The 24,454-nt window shown below is 44.1% G+C and overlaps 1 protein-coding gene across 10 annotated transcripts in view; it reads left to right on the top strand.

Moving 5' to 3' along the window:
• Nucleotides 1-24,454, top strand: part of baiap2b (BAR/IMD domain containing adaptor protein 2b) — an 85,477-nt gene that overhangs the window by 23,996 nt on the left and 37,027 nt on the right. For 7 of the 10 annotated variants that reach the window (XM_056365815.1, XM_056365810.1, XM_056365808.1 and 4 more), the window contains exons 2-6: nucleotides 1,061-1,136; nucleotides 5,516-5,602; nucleotides 21,268-21,329; nucleotides 22,506-22,577; nucleotides 24,291-24,428. In XM_056365815.1, coding sequence (XP_056221790.1) covers nucleotides 1,061-1,136; nucleotides 5,516-5,602; nucleotides 21,268-21,329; nucleotides 22,506-22,577; nucleotides 24,291-24,428 — 435 coding nt within the window. Of the gene's footprint in view, nucleotides 1-1,060; nucleotides 1,137-5,515; nucleotides 5,603-20,586; nucleotides 20,607-21,267; nucleotides 21,330-22,505; nucleotides 22,578-24,290; nucleotides 24,429-24,454 lie in introns of those variants that run through there. The other 3 variants (XM_056365811.1, XM_056365816.1, XM_056365817.1) reach the window with 2 other exon arrangements.

The raw sequence follows: 24,454 nt of genomic DNA, 5'->3' as shown, positions 1-24,454 counted from the left end.
GAAGTGAAAGGGCAGCTTGGACTGAGTGGGAGGCTGAGTCACTGCAGAGACTTACAGAGACAGTAAAAGTCATTATACTTTTCTCCTTCCCTTTTTCCTTCAGTCATTAACGAGTCCTCCTGCTTGTTGTGTGTTCCGGATGTGGATACGATCTGACTCAACCTGTGTGCCGACTGACGGACTGATCCACGGCCATCTGTCATGAAGGATGGAGAATTTGAATTCAGATAACACTTCAGATCTGTGTGTTTATGACATTTAGATGTGTTTCCTTACCTGACCGCAGTGTCACCATGGTGCGAAGTTGAGTTCAACAGGGACTCACTTATCTTATTTTTGATGTTTATTTGTCAGAATTTGAGTTACCTGTCTCTGAGATTTGGTGATGCTATTGCTGGATTCCACCAGAGATAAGTGAGAAAATGTTTGATTTGTAATTTGGGTGAACTGAACCTTTTTTTTTTTTTTTTTTTCTTTTTTTTTTAAGAAAGGGAAAAAAAAAAAAAAGCAATTAGCAGGAGCAGTGTGCCAGAGTTCAGTGAATGTTAGAGGGATGGAGGGAAACGGTGATGGGTCCAGGTCTGCTGCTGAGCTGAAGGAGTCAGCAGCCAAAACCTGGTTTTATTTTAATAGAGGCAGCAGGGGAGGTGAGAGGAACCAGTTCATCTAACAAACACACACACACACACACACACACACACACACACACACACATTACAACATATACACACACAGCCCCCCCTTGGTGACTTGTGCTCTCTCAATTTCTCTTTCTTTTTTTCCCCTCCATCTCATCCCTCCAGTCTTCGCCGTGAGCTTGAAACGAATCTCTGCTGCACTCCTCGTCCTCCTTGTTGGCTCAGCTGACTGCTATGTGTATGACTGTGTGTGTGTGTGTGTGTGTGTGTGTGTGTGTGTGTGTGTTCATGCCCTAGTAAAGGGTGGTGCTCTGTCGTTGTAGCTTATATGAGAGGTTGTGACGGTATCTGTTCCTGCTTCTTGACTAACCAGACGTGCCGTTTTTTTTATTTTTTTTGTTTGTTTTTTTTCCCTTTTCCAGTCCATCATGGAGCAGTTCAACCCCTGCTTGCGGAACTTCATAGCCATGGGGAAAAGCTACGAGAAGGCGCTCACCAGTGAGTACACCAACCACTTCTTGTTTTTCTGTCTGTCTTCGTCCTTTCTTCCTTTCCTCCTGTCCGTCCAGTAGTCCAGGCGGAGGGCCAGATGACCCGACACTTGGGGGATGCCTCTGTATCCTATTGATTTATCTGGAGTAGAGATGAGGTGCGAAGACGACGCAGACATTCAGTAGTTTCTGGTGTCGTCGGCGTCTACATCAAGCCTCAGTCCCCCCCCTTTACAGAGGCTAGTTTGCCGCTCTGTTGCAAACGTGACGGCAGTAATGCCCCCAGGCAGAGACCGTCGTCAAGTGTTTTGTGTCCAAAAATTTACCGGAGATCTCTTTTGTTAAAAGTTTTTGCAGAGATAAAACTCTTGGGTTGATGTCCTCTGATTGCTCCTCTGTGACGATGTCCATTTCCACATGTCTTCCTCCCTGCCCCCTGGCACCAGCTCATCACTCTTAGATGTCCACCTTTAGTGTACGTCCTTTTTCTCATCGCTTTATGTGGCTTGCACAGATGTTTGCGTGGTCGTGTGTGTGTGTGTGTGTGTGTGTGTGTGTGTGTGCGCGCGCGTGCGTGTGCGTGTGAGAGAGAAAGATCGAGGTGTACATGCAGCATTTGCTCAAGGTTAAAGACAAAAGCATTGGAAATGTCTTGGGGGGGAGCTAAGTGGAGCATAAGCCAATGGGAAGTGGAACAGGAGGAGTCGCGAGAATAACGGTGCTCCCCGTGGGGCAGAGGAAAAGAGAACGGACGGCACTGGTATCCAGGACAAGCCTGGGTAAGAAATGACAAAAAAAAAAAAAAAAAAAGTGGAAGAGTTAAAGGAAAAGATTCAGAAACACAGATACATAAATCTGACAGATTTCTCTTTCATCACCTAAAGAATGTCCTGCAGCTTTTTAGTGTTTCATGGACTTTGATTGGAGTCATCCAGTCAGCATCGATTTAAGATATTCCATGCTTCCATATTAGGCCGGAGACGCTCTCGGCACATGTCTTTAGATAAGACACGGCTCCGAGCGTGTTCGGCTCATTTATTGATAAGAAAAACCTTTTTCGCTCTCCGTTCTTACATGTCTCTCTGTAGCGAGGAAGTTATCGGGATCAGATCATATTTCCAGCGATGGTGCAGCCGGTGATGCTTGGTATGCTGTGTGCACAGTGGTGAGCAGGGCTCTCGCCTGTGTGCTTGGATGGGGGGGGGGGAAATGCAGGGAAGACTCCGCAGCCTGCAAGACCAATAAAGAAGGCCTCACTCCAGTCTGATAGATAAGGCTAAAAATAGCCCTGCGACTCCCTGAGTGGGGATTACACTTCATCAATGCCAGGCAGCGGCACAGAGGCAGGATTTAGAGTAGAGCGGTGCAGAGCAGGGCTGGGCACCCAGTGTGCATCTATTGTGACTGGGAAAAACGCCAGCGGAGCCTCTGGTTTTGTTAAGTGGGACTGTGGCGGCAGGTTTGCATCCCTGGGGACTTTGAAGAGAGATGTGAAGGAGGCAAGAAGCTGGTTTTGTCTGCTATGTTTGTTCAAGTCTAAAAATTACCTGGTCTGGTCTGGTATGGACTGGTATGGACTGGGCAGGGCTGGGTGTGGGCAGTGTGGTTTGGGATGTGGTGCTGAGCCCAGATTCTGTCTTTATTCAAATCTTAATTGAGGTTTAGAGCGGCAGCGTAGCAGACAGGAGCTGTGAGGCTGGAGAATAATGCACCTGGGGGAGGCGACATGTGCTAAAGGAAAGTGATTTGGTAGTTTGAAGGTCAGACGACGTCTAGTCTGGGTTAAAACTGGGTTATATTTGACCGAGAGAGAGATCTACATTACATACAACTGTTGTTTCGAGTGAATTTAAATCACGGGTACAACTGATGATTTATATTTATTATCTGATAACCTGCCAAATATTTCTTCAACTAGTTCAAATTTAAAGTCCAAACTCTTTCTGGTCTTGTCTGTAAAGTTCAACACAGAGCCGATTATTAAATGATCAGTGGTGTAAAAAGGCAAAAAGCAACAAATCCTCACAGAAGCTGGAACCAGAACATTTTGCTTTATAAATCATTTACATGATTAATTAATTATCAGCGGGGTTTTTTTTTCCCTAAAACTTTTGATTAAAGATTTGACGCAGTGTGACGTATATGCCAACTCCACTTTGAAATAAAGTCCCTGTCCCAGTTCGAACCTAGAAGGAGGGAACGTAAGAGGTGATGGGGATCATATCACCGATCCCAGCTGATTTAGACGTCTGTCTTGTTTGTGTTTTATTTGCGCTGACACTCTGCAATCTGTATCGGCTTTATATCACTGTTCTAATCCTCTTTACAGGCAAACCCTCCTCCTCCTCCTTTCTTCCTTTCTTCCCTTACCTCCCCACTTCTGTCACTTTTCAGCTGACAGACAAGCAAAGCGTCTCCTCGAGCTAATCCCGCCTCACCCGGCCCCTGCTCTCCTCCCGGCTGAGATTTCTCCGGACATCGATTAAATTAGCCGTGCTCACTCGGGCGTCTTAGCCTCACCTCCATCCTCTTGCTCTCTCACACTCTCATATCCCACCGAGGCTTAACCGGAGCTAGGCTTGAGGAAAGCCGGAGAGGGGGGTCTCGGCTCGTCTATCTGTCGTAGCTCACCGAGGATGGTTGCACCGCTGTGTAACAGATTTACTGGCTTTCATGGTTTTGATAAAGAAGTGACAGTAGGACCGAGTTATTTCAGAAGGCCATCTGATAACTTCTATCTTATTGAAGAAATGAAATTTTTAAGTGTTTACAGAGCGAGCGGCCGGACGCCGGCTTCATTTTCAGAGCAATAAGTGGCATGGTGGTGGGCTTGGCTCAGTGTCTCTGCGGACTTCACTCAGCCGTGTCATGAAAACAACTCTGCGTGAACTTGAACTCAGAATAGATTACCATTGTTTTCCATGAGATATAAATACTTTGTCATTTTCCCCTCTCCTGGGTTTTTCTGCATGAGCGTTCTCTGGCAGTTTAATGCACAAGCTCCCATCAACATGACAGCCCTGTAATAAACGCAGCCCTCATCCATATGTATCTCCTGACCGGACATGTGTCCTCTGTCATCATGGCCGTCAGTCCCTGACCTGCTTTAATTCACCTATGCTGCTGCTTGAGGCCATCTTGTTCCTGTTGTTAAGGCCGCAGTCACCGCTACGTCTCAGCCGGCGGCCCTGGCTTGTGTGACACTGCCGGCAGAGAATAATGGCTGACACGCAGTGTTTGATTTGCAGAATGCTTCGACATCATTGCTGCGGAAAGTTTTTTTTTGTCAGAATACTTTTAAAGTAGTGAGTTGTTAACATGGTGTTGTTAAGGATTCATCAGATTCAGATCTAAATACATACCCACTGTGGTATCTGGCCATGTGAATAGCTTTAGTTTTATCTAGTTTTTATATGCTTTAAGTAGCACAGGTTAAACTTGATTCATCTGCAGTTGATTCGGTTTGGGTTGAAAGCATTTTATCTAATCTTATCATACAAAAGGATGTGGTTTCAGTATTGGGACTGCTATCTGCAGTTCTTCACTTTTAACTGGTCCAAACACTGAGGCTTCACAAGCTTGAAGTATTGACATGATTTACATCAGATTAACTGTAAAATTTCTTCTACTGAAACTGATGAGACGTTACTGTATTACCGGCGATCGTTTGGTGCCATGTTCACATAGCCTGCATTTAAAAAAAAAAAACGCAGACGGTGCAGGGCGACATCACCCGGCGAGGCGCCGCGTCGGCCAATCGGATACATTTGGGTTGAAATTCCTGGTGGAATTTCCTCAGTTTACATTGCGATTGCCACAATGGAAGATGCATCAACTGGTGCCGTGATAACTTGCGAGAGTTGTACAATGCGGTTTTATAGTCCGGTAAACTTTTACTCACTCCGGCCTTCGGGGGTTTGTATTTGATTGCCTCTTGACTTGTTGTAGAGCAGAGCTGTACTCAGTCTATGAACGCCCACTTAGAGAGTGGTGGCACTTCAGCAGAAGTTCCAGAGACAGATTGAAACTTAAAACTGTTTGCATGGCTAGATACCTTTTTATGGGTATTATGTAATTTGAGTAAACTAATCCTTGTAAAAAAGGTTTACTCCATGTCATTTGTGCAGAGGAAAGACTTTCCTTTTAACTCAGTGCTTGAGATCAGTCGCTATAGCTTTCTCTGTTTCCTGTAGTTGCCTCCATAGAGCTTTTTCTTTTCCTGCCTGGTTTTCATTTCCGCCTGTTGCTCTTTATTTCCTATGCCCAACCTTACCTCTCTTGGGGGGTGGGGGGGGTGGTGGCTGTCGGGGAGGGTTGCAGAGCTGAAGAAGACATCATTTCAACTCTGCACCCTTGATCTGATGCCCAATGCTTCCATGTTTCCAGGTGTCACATATGCTGCAAAGGGCTACTTCGACGCTCTGGTGCGGATGGGCGAGATGGCCAGCGAAAGTCAAGGCTCTAAGGATCTTGGTGAGTCCACGTAGTGGCTGTAGCGCCCCTGGTGGGGTGAAGGGGGGTTGGCACAAGCAAATGGTGGATGGGGGTGGCTCGTGCTGTAGAGCAGAAGCAGCTGATGACCAACCTGAAACCGGACACACACACACACACACACACACACACACACCCCCAGTAATTCAGTGCTTAAGGACTGTGTGTGAATCTTAACCAGAGGATTAGTCTGCCTTTTAATGCACTTCACAGCTTATTTGATGTATTATCATCCCCAATTCATATTGTCACACATTGTGATTTGGGAAGAATTAAATCTGCGTGTTTGTCACAGCGCGCCCATTCCGTTAATTTCTTTTTTCCCTCACATTCAGGAAAGATAAAGGCTCTCCAGTTGTTTTTATACTGCACCACTGTGAGCAAATAATAAATTCACAAATTTGTCTGGCATTTGATATGCACAATAGCACACATGGCAAGGTGGATTTGCTCTCCATTCGTAGTAAATCCTCAGTATATTTACAGTGGTAATGAAAAGTCTTCTCATTTGAATGCTGCTTCCAGCAGGATGTGAGGAACAGTTTTCCCGCCTCGTCCCCAGCTCTCACACAGCGTGTCGTCTGGTTTCAGTTGGATCAGCTCTGGTTCTGCTCATCATAGACTTACCTTTTTTTTTTAGTGCTAACTTGCATAGGTGAGAATTGATGGCCCATTTCTGGCAGATGCACAGGTAGGAACATCTGTACGAAGTGAGACGGGCCTGTGTGTCACTGTCGCGCTCTGTGCAAAGTTGTGTCATAGTTGTAGACCCCCGGTCGCATGCCGGGGAAGGGTGAGGGGGTCTGCGTTAGTCCCGGATCACTGCAGCCTCTTCATTCCTGTAGATAGCAGGCGTGCACTGAAACAGCAGAGGAGGGGGGAGAGAGAGAGAGAGGGAGGCTAAAGCGGTGATATCGGAGGCGAGTGAGGAGGATATAAAAGCTGCATTCATTATTCATGGGGAGACCTTTTCTGGTGCTCCCTCGCACTTCTCTTGGAGCTTCATCATTTCATTTTTTTTTTTCTCCCCCCCCCCTCCCTGCGTCTCTTTGAGTAAATACCCCACTGAGCTTGTGCGCCCGCTCCGATTCTGAATATTGAAAAGCTCATTACTGTCCCTCCATTCGGCTTCAACTCCACAGTGATTCTCGTTCCAAACACTTATAAGAGCACGGACCTTTAAGGCGGAGAGGTTCATCTACTTCCTGCTATAATCCTGCAGATTTAATGAATGTACAAGCCTATGATTCATCTTAAACCTTCAATTATTAAAAACCATGTGAAAGTATAAAGTGAAAACCTTTTGTAAACCAAAGCTGTTGTTTTTGCCTGAAAATTTGGATGTTAAAAAGTAAATAGTCCTTTTGTTTTCTGTTTCGGAGCGCTTTGATTTTTCTGCATTTTTTTTTTTCCTCATGAGACATTAACTCTACATGAATTGATTTAATTAACTTAACCTGTATGTAAAGTGCATTATGTACTTGCATACCAAACATTTTGAGTGTGTGCAATCTCCCATCACCCGTCTACACATCCCCATTTCCATCAGCTGCTCTTGTGCCTCTCATGTCATATTATCTGTCCTGCATGACTTTGCGTCTGCAGTCTTTTGTCTGCGTGCGTGTCGGGGTCGCCTGTTGTGTTTTTTTTTTTCCGATTTCTTTTCCTGGCAGCCTAACCATGACTCAGCAGCCCTTCGACTCAGCAGAACCTCCCTCCGCCTCCAGTGCAATGACAGACTAGGCTGTGCAGGATGGATTGATGCTGTCTCCACATATCAGCGGGGCTCAGAGCAGCTGTGGTCTGTGCAGACTGAAGGGGGGGGGGGCGATCGCTCCGACAATGCTCGTAGCTTTGCAGATGCTTTAGCATATTCCATTACTTGTGTTGAGCCTCGCGGGCCTCGGTTCACTACCAGAGAAAATGCAAATTACCTGGCCAATGCAAAAAGATGGGAAAAAATGTAGTTTAAGGAGGATTCTTACACAGTCAGGTTGGACGTGTTGTCAGTCTGTGGGACTGTTTATATTTATAAATATTTAGTTTATATATATTTTTATATTTAAAATGTATATAATAATCCAGGGATCACAGTGTTTCTCTCGGATGGAGTATTTGTGGGCAGGGTTAGGCAATTGTGGGGAGCTATGACACATTCAAAATTTAACTTATGATACAATACAAATGCACATGCATCTCTTCAGCAGACTTTGTTTCCTGATATAATTTTGAAAGGCAAATAATAAAGATGAATAGAAAATATGAAAATAATCTAATTAAATGTCTGGGAAAGTCTCATAGTTAAAAATACATTGATAGGTAGGGAGGGCTGATGAGAGATGATTGATCCGCCATAAAGTGATGAGCCTCTCTCTGTGTGTTACTGTTTAACAATGAGAGGTGGTGGTTTGTTAAAAGTCTGTATTTGTCTGTGTATTTTGGTGCAGAGGAGGTCAGAGGAAACGCTGAGCGCCATTGTTGTGGTGTAAATTGAAAAAAACTCCCAAGCGTGCTAGCTTATTAATTAGCAGATAACAAGGATTGTGTGTTTGGTGGTGTGTGTGTGTGTATACGTGCGCACAAGTGTGTGTGTGTGCGGCTGTACATTTGCTCAGCAGGCACGCGTCTCTAACTGTAACCACAGAGTCACAGATAAGGGTGTGTGTGTGTGTGTGTCAGGGGTAATCACTCACCCAGGGCTTTACCTTTGCACTTCATAATTGATGAGGACTGAAGGCAGGTTTGAAAAATCAGCCAACTTGTTGTCGGTTGTATAATTGGGTTTTGTTGAGGAGGAAAATGTCTAGGCGCGACGGAGCTGAATTAACAGGCGCTGGACTTTAAACCGCTTGAACTCTGAGGGAAGTCTGGCAGAAAGGCTCTGCCACCTCCAGACTGCAGTCACTGAAACAATGTAATTAATCAGCGCATTAAGATGAACAGCGGCTAATGGCATTAGCACATGAACAGAGGATGTGGAGCCGCACGTGACGGGGCGAAATGAGGAGAAGACGGAGAGTTGGGTTTGAGAAATTGAAGTTGATGGAGAAAGCAAATAACATCACGCAGGCTGGAGAACCACTGGAGTGTTGACGCGTTAGCTCACACATTAGCATCGCTGATAATAACCCAGACTAAAAGGACACGGCACTATAGGAAACAAGTAACACGCAAGTTTAATCAGTTATAGATTTCTTAATAAGGTGCGTCACCATAAGACCTTTGTTTATAGAAGACTGGATGTTAAAGTTGGACTGAAACACACTGATACTCTTTAATCGGACTGAGTCAGGAGTTTGCAACTGCAACCAGTTTTCCCTGAAGTATAATTGAACATAGTGAACATAGTTGTGGGAATAGGTTGGGCATCTGTTCCTGAGTGAAACCTGCAAACACGTGCGTCGACCTGCTGCAGCCTCCTGGGTTAAAAATGTCCGTCTGGGTGAGTTTAGTGTTATTTGCTTTCGCTGCTGTTACACTATGACTCTCGTTTAAAAGGCAAAAGAAAGGCATTTAAATATTCATCTTGCCATGAACAAGTTGAATAATGTCTTGAGTTTAATGTTGTAGCTCTAATTGATTAAAGTGCCATTTTAACCATGACTGGGGACGTTAAAAACACCTGTCTATTGTATTGTACAGACGAGGCCTCACATGTTGGGTGAAGCGTGGAGAGATGGTCATGTATAGCTGCATATATCAGAACAAATTCTCACCTGTCTGACATTCTGGTTCTAATTCAGACCTGATTCATGGTGGACCCATCTCTAGTGTTTTAACTCCAGTTATACGAATGAGGCGAACTGCAGAAGAGCACAGATGTTCATTGCTGCACTGGCATCTTGTGTGTGTGTGTGTGTGTGTGTGTGTGTGTGTGTGATTATAGCTTGTAATTTTCACCGGAACACTTTGGCAGTTCAGGGTGTAACTTTAGAAACAGCAGCAGAGGTAGGGGAACAGTTTAATGGTAGATTTAAGCTGCACACACACACACACACACACACACACACACACATATACACACACACACACACACACACACAGACATTGTCAGATACACATACTCATTGCACAAGCACACACCCTCACATGCCAGCTCAAAGTGAGTAATTAAAAAACATTACATGATTATTATCCGCGTTTGTAGCCCAAAATAAACTGACTCGCATCTCCTCATGGGGATGCTCATTTTTGGAGAGCGGTGTTGTTTATCACTTAGCACAGCTGATACCACACGGCCCCCGAGAGCCTGCCACAGGAAGAGGAAATGATGCCTCGCTGTGTTTCATTCACTTATTCGTAATTTACATGATGCTGTCAGAAACTGAACAAGCGCTCTGCAGCATCGCTCCTCGTGTAGAGGGACGAGATGCTCCATGACTGCAGAGTGGAGTGTCATCCCACTCGCCCTCTCCTCCTCCTCCTCCTCGCTCACTACCGCTCTCTGTGTGTCTGCGAACGCCCCCACATTGATGTGGGAGCTCAGGCAGCCCTGGGAGAACACGCCGACTCTGCACACACTTCTAAAAATAGATGAAACGAAATGCCTCGATCGGAGCCGCTCCGACGGAGGAGGAGGAGGAGAGATGGAGTACGACGCTCGGTGTGCAGCCCAAAAATGGTGATGATGATGTCAGTACGGCTGAAAACGACATCATCTCTCTTCCGTATACTAAATATGGACATGGTTGTGAAGGGAGGGAAAAAAAAAATAGGAAGCTCCTGCAGTTCCGGCTCCCCTCTATGACCATATAAGGGATCCGCCATTCAAATGCAAATTTGGGCAGAGGTGGTACTCACCTCAGCTCCGTGCTCTGGCACACAAACCTGAAGGAAGCTGAGGCACGCAGGAAAGCATCCATTTTGACTTTGCTTTATATAATCTGTGGACATAACTGATCTCATATCAGTTGTCTCTAGAATCAAACCTGCATTTTATGCTGTTTAAACAGTGAGCTCCATAAGTGTGGGACCGCTTTTCCATTCAGGGGAATGATCCTCCAGCTGTTGCTTTTCATTCTGGTCAGCATCTGCATATTGTCAGTATTTACCAGGAGATATCAGCAGTGGAGGTTTTCACTCATGAGAGGACAAACAAACATCCTGCATGCCTCTGTGATGACAGGGTCTACTGCTTGTTACAGCTGTGACAGTGGGACAGTATTGTTTTCTCTGTGTGTGTGTGTGTGTGTGTGTGTGTGTGTGTGTGTGTGTGTGTGGTCCTGGAGACATCCGCTGCAGTGGAAAATATCACAGAGGCAGTAATGTGGCAGGTGTTTCTGTGTCTGTGGACAGAGCTTGTCACCATGATAACATCACAACTGTGCAAGATACAGACACTTGTGTGTAGTTGATCAAAATGAAGGCAGAGTTCGAAGAGAGGTTTTTGTAGTTGCTTTTGTTTGTTTTTAAAGATTTTCCTTGAAAATAATGAGCTATTTCTTTTTTTGGAAGGTTTTTTTTTGGGCAATTTTTTAGCCTTTAATGTGATAGAGATAGTGTGAGAGAGAGAGAGAGAGAGACACAGGCTGCCGCGACAAGGACCAAGCAAATGCTCGTCAACTGATTTTATGTCCACATACTGAAACTGCAAGATCACATTACATAGTAAATGATGGGTCCTAAAAAAAAAAAAAAAGCCCTCAGCTTTTAAATAAAACTGAAATAATGACACCTATTGATTCCTGACCAACTTTCACCAGAGCTCCTGCCAGTGTTGAAAACATCCTGTACCAGATGTTTGCTGGTGGGCGTGGCCATGAGCCAATTAACATAGTGTATCCACATATTTTTATACTAACTCAATTTTTGGCTCTAATTTAATCTTCCATCCCTTTCCTCATCTAATTCTCATCTCTCTCTCTCATATATTCCCGTTGCCAAGGGCTGGACATGCTTTAGCGTAACATCCATCCCATTAAAACAATTTAAGGTTAATTCAGATGGCCAAATTTGAGGTCTGGGAGACAATTACCCTTTGGTTAATTAATTCATAGGAACATGATTTAGAAGAGCGTGTTGCCCTTCAAGGCATATTCCTCTACTTTTATCAGACGTACTGTAAAGAGATAACAGGCCTCCTCAAACGGGAACAAGGCTCAGATGCAGGCGGTGATATCACAGACTTGATTAGGCAACAGCAGGGGAGAATGTAATCCTGACGGGTCAGAGAGACGTTTCCCTCCTGTGGCTCAATATTCATCAGCAGATTTTCACTGTATAATTTTCTCCTCATCTGTTTCTCAAATAATGATCCTTCGTCTGGGAGAGAGGCGGTTTGAATGGGCTCTCATTCTGCACAGCTGGATGGCAGCAGCAGCAGCAGCACAGATCCGAGTACCTGCTCCTGGAAGCAGAGGTAACGAAAACAGGAGATGAAGGCAATAATGAGGACTCGTAAACAGAGACGGGGGGGGGGGCGACATCCTCGGTGACACTGTGGCTGTTATACTGCTGAGTCACCGAGCGTCTCTGAGAGAAACTTTATTCGCTATTGTTTTCCCTCTGACTGTGTCTCACTTAAATCTCACGCTGTTCACTTTGAGGAAAAACTGACGACTTCACCATGACCCTCAGTTTTTTGTTGTTTGTGTTTTTTTGGTTTTTTTTTTTGCCTGCACTGGCTGAATTTCCCCTGAGCTTCACCCCCCCCCCCCCCCCCCCCCGAATCTGAATTCAGCCAGCATTCAGTCTGCGTAGAGGGAAACTGCAGCGAGAGCACTCTTTCAAAGCATTTTTTTTTCCCTTCTACCCCCGCCTTGTCATCTCACCATCTCGCAGTGTAAAAGTTCTTGTACTCCCACGCACATTATCCCACAGGGAATTGTTCCAGCTCGTGTCCAACCTTAAAACGCTTGATTGTGGCATTTTGAATCATTGGTTGATGACAAGTCTGTGAACAAAGTCAGAACTGAGGGGTATTACTGAAGTTTAGACTTAATTGAGTTATATAACGCCGAGGGGACTGGTGATGTGTTGTTAAAGTGCAGGATGATTAAGACTTTGGAGTGAAGAGGCTCTTTTCATCTGCATGTTTGAGTTTCATCTCAAGATGAGACAGATTTGTGGAGAATTTTAGATTTGTTATGCGAGTCTGTGTTGGATGAGGGAGTCTACATTTCTGTGCAAATGCACAAACTTTTATTTTTGCCTCTGCCCCATAAAAGGGGCATCTTTTTAACTGTGCAGGGTTGGGGTTTGTTTTTGCTTGAAGTCGCAGTAAAGTAGCCAATGAGGTAACCACGGGCACTTTTGGAACCTGCCAAAGGGGCAGCTTAGCCAATCAGGTGTGCTACCCATAGGGGTACTTTGGCCAGGGGCACTTGGGCCAGTTGTAAAGGCATGAGTAAACTAGATGGGCAACCAGAGGGGCATTTAAGACAATGATATGGGTGTCTGGGTCTAGATAAACTAGACAGGCACCAACAACAGGGACCCAAGTACAAGAGGGGCAGTTGGACCAACGTGGAGGTAACTACAGGGGAACTCGGGCCAAACAAAAAGGTTGCTAGGGCCACAATTTGGCCACAAACGGGTAATTTTTGTCATCATATGTTCACTTTGAGTAAACTGTCGGCAGCTGGGACAACAGCAGGGGCTCAAGTGCTAGTGGGGCACTTGGGTTGACTGGAAGGTGCAGTTTTGCTGACCTGAGGGGCACTTGTGCCCACCGCAGGCCATTTATCCAATCATATGGACACTTGGACAACCAGAGAAGCCTCTAGTCAACCTCGGCTGACTAGAGGGGCAGATTTGCCAGCCTGAGGCCATGTGGGTACCTGGTACAGCTACAGGGGCAGTACTGTGGCCAATAGGGGCAGCTGGGCCAAACAGAGGGGCATTTTGTGTCCCCCTGTTGGGCAAAACCGAAGCATGCAAGAGTCCTGCTTAGGGCACAGATTTTCTTTCCCAACCTGTCACGTATTTTAATTTCCATTGAGGGTCTTCTTACTATTTCTTCACCAAAACCCAAGTGGCCGGTCTCAGATTGAACACGGAGCCATCGTTCGTCCTTATGCGTCATCAGAACAGTTTCACCGCACCAATTTAGCTTTCACTTACCGTTTCTGCCCTTTAGAAAGTCCTTGTCCTGGAGTAACCCCAGAGAGGGAGGGAGGATGCAGAGAAACGGAGGAGGGAATGAGAGACACGTAATGAAGAGAGAGACACAGAAGAAAAGGGGGGAAGGCGACACAGAGAGCGATGTGTTCCCGCCTCATTAGCGGCCTTCAGACAGTCTCTGGTCAAATCAAAACCTCGCTGCCAACAGAGCACACAGGCCTGAGCACCAGCACTTTGATCACCCCCACCCGTCATTCCTGACTGCAGTCTGCACCACCTGTCTGCTGCTTTTCTTCTGACTCCCATTTCATGTTTCTGTTTCTAGTGTCACATCCATCACCACTTTCAAACAAGCCGCGTTGTCAAGCGTAAGCCACACGTCTTATTGAGTGTCAGAGAAGAGATCGGGGGGGGGGGGGGGGGGGGTATTCTGTGGTGTTTGATTTTAGCAAATCAATATAATAGGGTGTTAATGTGGCTTTAATAACGCGTAGGACCTTATGAAATGTCCTTGAGGTGTCGCATTGTCCTTCATGTGGGTATTCAGCCAAATGGTGACTTAATGATGCTGATTATAATGTGAAGAACAGGCTCTCATCTGAGGCACTGCGCCATTAAAGTGGCTGCCAAACCTCCAGTGTGCACGCATGCAAACATACATACTCTTGTGGCCATTTTTGTAAGTCAAAGTCAAGAGACAACAGACAGGATGAGCTATTGGTGAATCCGCACACACATTTCTTGTCTGTCTGTAGTCAGAGACAGACAAGAAATGTTCCTTTTTTTTTTTTTTTTTTTTTTTTTTTTTTTGTGCAAGAAATAATACTTTTGTAAGCCGACAATCCGCATTACAGCCTGATTTAAGTGACTCACTGTGTTAACTCCGCGGAGACAAACCGCAACAGAGATGAACCATGTGATGGATCACTTAAAAAAAACAAAAAAAAAACAGTTAAAAAGTCTTTTACTTGCCTATTTCTCACTGTGGGGAACCAATTAGAGGCCAGAAATGATTAGTTAGATGCCAGGAATTGTATTAAGCAGCTGGGGTCTGCGCGTTTGTCGAAACACAAAATCTATCAGATTCCATCTCTCTTGTCCTGCGTCCCCCTGCCTCCAGCATGTGTCTGCTGTCTCACATAATCAGTCTCCATTTTGCACCCCATCAGCCTCCCTGTAATGATTATGTATAGCCAGTCACACCTATTGATCTTCTGTAGCCTGATTTCTTTTCTTTTTTTTTTTTTTTTAACGGCCTCATTTTTCTTTTCAATGCACTGTAGGAGTAAAGCGATCACACGGACACGACGTGCTTACACTTGTGTCATCAGGTTGTTGTAATTTATAACGAGGCGCGGTGACGTGTTCAGCTTAGATATTGGCGCCTGTGTATTACTGCCAGTGCAGCTCAGGATTGTAGTCTTTACTGCAGAATGCAAGATGTTGGAGACTGTCCTCCTGTGGAAAAACAGGTCCATAGGTCGGTTATTATCACCCATAGTTATGTTTTTGTTGCTAGGCGACATCTAGTGGTCGTAGTAATTGTGACAGGAGCAAAGGGAAAAGTGCGGTGACGTAGTATAAAGACCGAAAAGGTCGGCGTCAGGAGGAGGTTGTGGTGGATGAATACGACCCAGGAGAGCGCGCTGTTCGATTCCCATGTGAAAACAGCGGTTTATGTTGTCTTTTATCCACGAGCGTTCATACAAAGTTAACCACGTTATTATTGTAACCATGACAACAAAGATTGTCTAATGTTGAGGAAGTACTTATTTTAACCCAGAAATCTTAATCTTTTCCTAAACCTAACCAAGCAATGACCGTTATTTAGTTACCATGGCGACGATCAGTACGCCACTCTCGGTACAGTCGCGTGTCTATTAAGGTGACCACGACGAGGTGCGGTACACATGCTGCCGTAGGGTGCTATTTAAGGAGACGCTCCTATAGGTCGAATCAGAAGGTTGATAAAAGCGACCTGTGTGGCTCAGGTCGGAGGAGTTGTTGAAATGGCGATGAGACGGTTTTGTTGCCGCATCACAAACTCGTCATTTTCAAGTCGCTTTGTTGTCAAGTAGATGCTTAAAGTGTAAATACTAATAAGGCACTGTATCTGCTTTTGTGGAAATGTGTGCACACACGTCCTCGGGTGTGTTTTTTTACGCAGCCGCTGTTTGGCGACGTGAAAGACCCAGAAGAGCGCAGCAATGACGGTGTCAATCATGTGGCTGTGAGGAGGACAAATCTCCCCGCAGCACCTTGTACACCCTCCACTGCAGCTTTCTGGGGATTAGAGCTGCTTGTGTTTGCTTTCAGCCTCATATAATACAGTCCCTGCAGAGACGCACACTACATAAAACACCCTCCTCCATGCGGCCATTAAATGTGTGTGTGCGCGTGTCTCTCTCTCTCTCTCTCTCTTTTTCCTTTTCTCGCCCTCTGTTGAGCCCAGCAGTCACATGGAGAGCGGCCCGGGATAATGAACCCAGATGTGAGCGCTGCCCTTGGGTTAGCCATACCGAATAAATGGGCTTGTTCCTGCCCCATACACACACACACACACACACACACACACACACACACACACACACACACACACACACACACACACACACACACAAATACTCTGACCATTTTTTGGTTTGGTTTCTTGAGACCGAATGGGGTTTGTAGACGGTGGCTGAGGGTTCAGGTTGTTTTCAGAATGAACTTTACCCCAGTCTGGTTTATCAGGGTTGATGCCTAAAGCCCTAATTCTTAAATTTAATTCTGTGAGCTGTATTTTGGAAGCCGTTTTATTCAGGAGCTTTATTTATTTTCTCCCCACGTGAACTGTAAAACCTCTGAATCTCAGACTTAACGATGGATCGTGTGCCTGTATTAGACAAACAATAATGTGCCTTTTTGCTTAATTGGCTTTGGTATTTTGCTAGTTTGATTGCTTTGCACGCAATTAAAATCCCACCTTTTTGTTTTGATTTTCAGATACTGCCATGAAATAGCAGGAACCCTAATGAGTGTCAGGATTCTGAAAGTTGAGGAAAATAAAGTTCATTTTGTGATTAATTTGCAGTCGTGGGGACGTAGTATTGATTTGTGACGGCCTCTCATAGACAAAAGCAGCATTTGTGTCTCCTTAAATCGATCTGGACCTGTGCAACGGACCTGTGGGTGCACACAACAATGTGCTTTCCTCCCCTCTAAGCTTCAGATGTTGTGATCTGCTCTGATTATCAGTAAGCAGCTTAGTTCTGGCGTGTAGAAGTCCAATATTTTTCGCAATGCAAGGTGGAGAGGTTTTTTGGATTAGATGGGTGCAATGAAACAAGAACATCCAGGAATTTGGGAAACTTCCAGGTGATGAAAACCTGCAGGACAGAGTCATACTGCTAAGGTCGTACTGATACAGACCTGCACTGTGAGACCTGTGGGCTCTTTACAGCAGTTTCCCTTTAACATACTACAACTTTATCACAACTATGGTCTTATATTCATATTGTTGGCCTTTTATTTTCTGTCAGTAATAATATTCCTGTGCTTTGGGAACACAGCAACATAGTTTAACAGGTTAAAAAACACGAGCAGGCAGGTGATCAGACAGCTTTTAAACCTGCAGGTTAGTCAAATGTATGTGGAAAGAAACTGCCTGTTGAAAACATCATAGTCAGACGGCTTGTGTTTTGCTCCATCAAACTTCAGTATCAGAAAATAATAAAATGAAATCAGATAGAAGTTGTAATCAACAGAATTTATCCTGTAGAGGTATTAAACTAAAAACCAGCATATTTTATTGGCTGCAGGAGCCGGAGGCAGGGTGACCTCAGATTGACTGAGGTGTCAGGTGAGGAGACGGTGAAGCTCAGAGTGCTGTTCTGTGCCTGAACCCGAACCCGCCAGAGCAGGGAGAACAAGAGGGAAGACTGTTTCCCTAAAGGGGTCATCGAAGAATAACCTTAATTAGTCTATTGATGAGCACGTCTGTTGAGCCAGAAATAATGATCAAAGCTGGGCGTTTTGGAGGCAAACGTGGTGTGATGTGGAGTTAATCCTACAGATGATATAAGGCTTTGTATTGGCAGAGTGAGGGAGTGGAGTCAAGCTACTTACATTTACATGAATTTACTTTTGTATCAACTCGGCAAATAACACACGATGGAAATGGCTATCATGCTTTCCATAATGAATGAATTTATTTAAATTAATGCAGTAACAGTTTTTAAAATGCATTAATTCATTAGAAATTAATGTCCCATTTGCATCTTACTAAAATGTGACTTTTTCTGTAATTTATGTTCAATTGCAGCTTCTTTTAAGGGGAATGTTATTATTATACATCGTTAGAATTCGTTTATATAGGAGTTTTAGGTTGTTTTTTTTGTTTTGTTTTTTTCCAGCCCTAGGTAGTTTATGCAGATGTGCCTTCCAGCTGCATATACGCTCAACAAGCTCCTCCAGTCGGAGGATTACGGCAGCTTGCATGTAGCCTGAGAGGCAAACCCAGGGTGAAAACAGTCCATAAGCACTTCCTGCTGCTTTTCATGTAATAATATTAAGCAGTGAACCAGATGAGCATAAAACAACAGTCCTGGATCTGCCCTTTTTTTAATCAGCATCAAAACTGAATGCGCTCTTCCCCCGTTCCTCCGACAAGTTTGGTGCAAATTGGTTCAGCGGTTTTTGCGTAATCCTGCCGACAAACAAACAGACACGGGTGAGAACATAACCTCCTTGGTGGAGGTAATTAACAACGAAGTTAAGTGAAACAAACCGACCACCCCGATGTTCTTGGAAGTAATATCCTGTGAATGCCACCCACCCACCCCACCCACTCTTGGAATATGTTTTTATAAGATGCAGCTTTCCGATACCCCTCTGGCTGAGATCAACATCTGTGTAATTGTGTGTGTGCGTGTGTGTGATGGAGGTGCTCGAGTTCAGCCCCGTTGTCGTAGCCTGTCGATGGCCAGTGGCTGTTTATTAATGGATGGGATGGAGCGTGTGTTGGGCCCCCCTCCAAGAATCAAAGGACAGTTTGAGAGTACACACCAATGCATTTATCTGCTTCACTGCTCCTAATGCCCCCCCCCCCCCCCCCCCCCCCCGGCAGTCAAACACTTCTAGTGTTATAGCTGTCACTGCAATTTCATAAGCAGATGGGTGGGTGGGTGAGTCGGGGGGGGGGGGGGCATTGTGTTAGAATCTGGACAAAACTGTCTTGTGTTTGTGTGTGTTCTGCGTGCACCAGTTAAATAATGTTTACCTTCATGTATATGTGTGACATCTGTGTTTCCGTGGAACGTTTGACATCATCGTGACTGCCCTTAAACAACAGTGAGGAAACACTCTCTAGTTAAGTTCCACCTCAAACTTGTACTTAAACACACTTATATCTACCCGCCTCCCACCACACACCCCTCCCTCTCCTGCTCGACTTTTCCTAAATCCCCCTCAACTCCGACTGAGTCTCGTCTGCATGACCGCAGCACTTCCATTAAGCCCATTAATCCTGTTCAGGCAGCCCCCTCCCACGGTGCCCCCTCTTACCGTCCCACCGTCCGGTGTCCACAGGTCCACCGACGCCCGACGCAACACACGCCTCACCTGGCGCTCCCTCACATCAGCCCTGCAGCAAACATACATTATCTGATGTCAGCATGCATTATGCAAAAGCCACATGAGTGCCATTAATGCGTATTAGTCTTCACATTTGGAGTACATTAGCTCAGAGTGCCGTGTGGTGCAGCTGTAGAATATGTTACTCTGGCCTATTTATTATATTTATTGAATTAAAATACATGTCCTGATATTACCTTACCACAGATATACTGCATCAGCATGGCCCTGTATGTGGGTAAATATACCATAATAAATTGCAGTGCATATACAGCATGTTTTATACCGTGCGTTTTTATGTATAATTGAGCCTTATTTTCTTAAATGAAGTGTTGCATATATTTAGTTTCATTTGTGTTTTATATAGTTATAATTTATAGTAATGCATTCCTGAAATTCAGCTATATATGAACTTTAAATATATGACTCTATCCTTGATGGTGAAGCTTCAGTATTGGAGTGCAACTCATACTGGATTTAAAGACATGAGACAAACATTTTTATTAATTCTGTTCAAAAAGAATTGTGACTAAGATGTGTACTGTGTGGGGTGTTTTCCAGTGTAAACTGTAATAGGAACACTGACTACAAAAGCACACAGCCTGTATTGAGAAACTGAGCCTTAAAATGAGCCGTCAGGACTTCTGTAACTTTGTGATGTCACAACAACCCCCCTCCCCCATGCCCCAAGCCCCGCCCACCTGGACCCCACCATCATTGCAGGATTTGGTGTCTCCGAGTGTTTACCTGAAATCTGCTATATTTTTATTGGATCCCTCAGCAAACAGTCAGCCAATCAGAGGAGAGGCCTCACAGACCTTTTTTTTTTCCACTTAAAACCACATAATATCTTCTTATGGATATCAAATCTTCAAAATAAAACACCAGAAAAGTGTAAAATATAGGACCTTTTTCAATAACCTCATACAAATCCTTTGCATTTCTGCACTGCGATTTCTTGTTACTTATCTGATATTCAGTATATATCAGTGTATTGCTCACGGTCTACTCAGTACACATCTTTGTCAACTTGATCAACATCAGCATGAAAAAAGAAAAAAAAAAAAATCCAGTATCTGTTCTGGCTCTCATATATTCACACAACACAGTGTGTAGATGGTTTGTAAGTAAGTAAGTGGAGGCTCTGACTAATTGCCTGAGTCTGAGTGTTTTTCTGTCGTGTGTCTCATTTTTCTTGGGGTAGTTTGATCTGTCACTGTCTCTCCAGGTCTCTATCCCTCTGTTCTTTGCTCAAACTAGATCTTTTTGTTCCTTTTTTTACAATGCATTGCATTTTCAGAAGAGGCAGCATGTAGGTATCTTAAAAACGACACGCCACCTCCCTGGCTGCATGAATCATCTTTTACTTTCTACTTATCTTTTTGTGTTTTTTCTTTTGTAGCTTTTGACTTCCCTTTGGGTTCTGCTTTTTGGTGTTTCCCCCCTGTTCTGTTGTAGTTAAACACATGTCTTAATGCGAAGATGAACTAACTTGATTCATGAAGATTTTCTCACCATGCTGTTCCTGTGTGTTTATTAGCACTAGTGTTGGTAATAATGGAAACCCCTTCATATTTAACAATAGTTTTGTTTGAGTATTTCAAACATTGAGTAGATTTCTCGATATAACTCTTTGATTTCTCATCCATTCTGACTGTGCTGCATATTTATGTTCTTTTTGATTTGGTCTCTGTTTTTGAAATGTGTCTGCTTCATCAGTGTCATGACAGATGTTTCATCCTGTCCATTGTCTCCTCCTCCTCCTCCTCCCTCGACACCACACACCTGTCTCTCATCTGTTCTGTGTGGCTGCATGGTCTTATTTTATTTCTTTATTTATTTTGCACGATGTATGTAGCTCTCACAGATATTGGAAAGATTTAATATCGCTCTCTTTTCTCTCTCCCTCCTCCCCTCCCTGTTTTTTTTTTATTTTTTATTGTCTTTTTCTGTTCTTTGTGGTCCCTCTGCAGGGGAGGTGCTGTTTCAGATGGCTGAAGTGCACAGACAGATCCAGATCCAGCTTGAAGAGATGGTGAGCATGTGGCGGTGATGGTGGTGGTGTTGCTAAAATCAGCACTTCTTAAGCTGCGAGGTTGGGAGCCAAACAGACTGTGGGCCCGTTTCTTTAGAGTCTCGCATCACAGGATATGTTTTAATATTTAGTGCTCGGCAAGACACACTCTTAACTGCGTTTGAGTAGGTTGGAGTGTGTTTCCATCCTCTGACGGCAGCAGCTCCACTTAAGTATGGTTTGTTTACCCGTATGTAAATTGCAGACTGGAAACATTTTTCAGTTTAGTTCCCCAAAATATCTTTTTATTCGAGTAAATTGGCCAGTTGTGGCGACATTAATGGGGAAAGTTCAGTCACCTGAGAAATAATCTTTATGCAAAAGCGTATTTTAAATGGTATCTCCTCTCATCCACTTTGGGTAATGGGCGTCAAAGATCCAAGGTAATGATGCTGTTTCTTGCACAACAATAATTTACAAATTAGACATTGACTTCTCTCTTCTTTATGAGACAGAGAATGACGATGAATGCATCATTGATGACACTAGATGTTATGACTTGTTGCCCGACTGTTCTGACCTGGCGACACACGGACAGTTGTGTCTTAATTTCTAGGCAGTGAACCCAGTGTTCCTTACAATTTAAGTTCCTGCCTTTTCAGCAAATATCCTGCTGATAGTAGTTTAAGAAAATATTACGTCTCCCAACACAGATGATAAGGAAGAGGAAGAGGATGAGAGGTCACTAAGTTTAACAGTATACATTGTGGGAATAAAATAAGTAAAAACATGATTTCCTTAGCAATATTTCACCACTGTTTCAACTTTGCTCTCTTAACCTACACATACACACACACACACACACACACACACACACACACACACACACACACACACACACACAGAAGCAAACATACTCCACACGCACAGAGACAACAGACTGACGTTGACATGAGTTTTACACGCCAGACATCCTCCGCTAATCCTCTGGGTGTGACATTTCCGACAGCAACATGAGTACGTCCCTTCCAAGTCATTCTTGTGTCGCACCGCTGCAAGGCTGAGTTCCTTTATGAAAATAAGCCACTGCGGTTAAGTGTGTAACAGCTTGAAGTTTGCATTGTTTTTGAGGCATTTGTGTGTGTTGTTGTGTGTGTGTGTGTGTGTGTGTGTGTGTGTGTGCGTGTGTTTTTGCAGCTCAAGTCCTTCCACAACGAGCTGCTCACAGAACTGGAGAAGAAGGTCGAGCTGGACGCACGCTACCTGAATGTGAGGTTCCCTTTATGATGCACAGTTACATACAGTCAAAGTCCCACCTTCTTATTAAGATCATCTCCGTTCCTCAGGTTTATGTGTAATATAAAATGAATAAGTGACTGTGAAAATCCAAATCAACTCAACTGAGGTTTTATTTTATTTTTTTACCTGAACCTTTTTTAGCTCATTGTTTTGGTTTAGGCAGAACATTCAGCTGATGGAGACCAAACCAGAGCTAAAAAAGAAAAAACCCCAATAAATGCAGCTTAAACAAAGATAAAATTATGATTTTTGTTTAACATTTAATGCCACAAATCCCGTGAGTTTCAGCTGCAGAAACACTGTCAAAGCCTGCGACTCAGTTTAGAAGTAAAACTGTAAAACCAGATGAATTATTAACTGAATATTAGATAATATTTAGAGCATCAAATATAATCATGACTAGTGAAGCAGACTCACGTGGCATCATACACAGATTCATTATGTAACAGTGTACCTGACCCAGCGTGTCCTCCACTGCATCACCACTTTTAACTCTGCTCCACATCGGCGAGGCCTCTCCGGGGAGTAAAGTTATGGGGAATACAGCAAAGACAAAATGCACAGTCTCTCCTTAATTTCCCACCGGCTTCCATCCAAACCACTGCAGCAAGTTGCATAAATTACTTCTCCTGCTCCGGCCTGTGAATTATGACTCATTCTGTGAAAATGAGTTTTTTGGAGGAAAAAAAAAAAAAATTAAAAATTAAACAAATTAATTTATGGTGATCAGTTTGGATTCAGTCCCAAAGACATTTTATTCATTCCAGACAGCGGATGTACCAACATGTATGGACGGCTCACTCTGATCGTTACACTCAGAAACGATGATGTGTTCAAGTTCAGATGAGGCGCTGAATGAACTCACGTTTTCAGTTTTGATTTGCGTAGTCGTGTTTGTCACATATATATAGTACATAACACATGCAGCACACACACATAGTGTTAGTGCTGTGATAGACTGGTGACATGTCAGTATTATAGTGGCTTTTGCACAGTGCATGCTGGGTAGGCTTCAGCGTCTGTGAATAAGCACATTTTAAACAGGAATAGGTAATTTAAGGATGTCATCAACAATAAAAATAAATAAATAAATAAATAAACTAATTTTGGTGGCCTTATACCAAAACATTAGACATTTTCGACATGGCGTGGCTGTAATACATTTTCAAGGTTATAACCATCAGTACAGTTCGGGGCACATGTTCCACTTGAGGAATTTAGGCGAGCTCCGTCAAGGCTGGGGATTTGTGGGAAAATAATTATTTTATACCAAATGTCAAACTTTTGGGACCCGAATTTTCCAGTTTTCAGTGACTGTAAATTTTGGCATCAAAGCTCCAATAAATCTAGAGCAATTTTGAGTTTGGGGGCACTATAAGTAAATCTTCCCCCCGGGTCCCAAAAAGTAAATGTTATGACTGTTATTGATGGAGAGAACAGAATCACGAAAAATAAAAGAAACTGCTGTTAGAAGGAGAATAAATGACCAAGACATCACAGTCCAACAGCACCACCCTCCTTCAGTTCTCCCCCGTCATCGTGCTGCACCAGACAGTGACACAGAAGCTGACCACTTGTCAGGGCAGTTTGAAACGAATATATGTCAGTGTAAAATATCATCTGTGGATGCTGAGACATGCGAGTGCTGCCCTGTCCCTGCTGACTTTGTACTGTTCCCCTCAGGCTGCACTGAAAAAGTACCAGATGGAGCACAAGAGCAAAGGGGAGAGTCTGGAGAAGTGCCAGGCAGAGCTGAAGAAACTGCGCAGGAAGAGCCAGGGCAGCAAGCACCCCTCCAAGTATGGAGACAAGGAGATGCAGGTCAGTCTGCGTGTGTGTAGTGTGTG

This window comes from Seriola aureovittata, chromosome 21 (genome assembly GCF_021018895.1).
Source record: "Seriola aureovittata isolate HTS-2021-v1 ecotype China chromosome 21, ASM2101889v1, whole genome shotgun sequence".
Taxonomy (NCBI): Eukaryota; Metazoa; Chordata; class Actinopteri; order Carangiformes; family Carangidae; genus Seriola; species Seriola aureovittata.
Note: the sequence above shows the minus strand (reverse complement) of the source record. Positions and strands in the feature narration are given on the sequence as shown.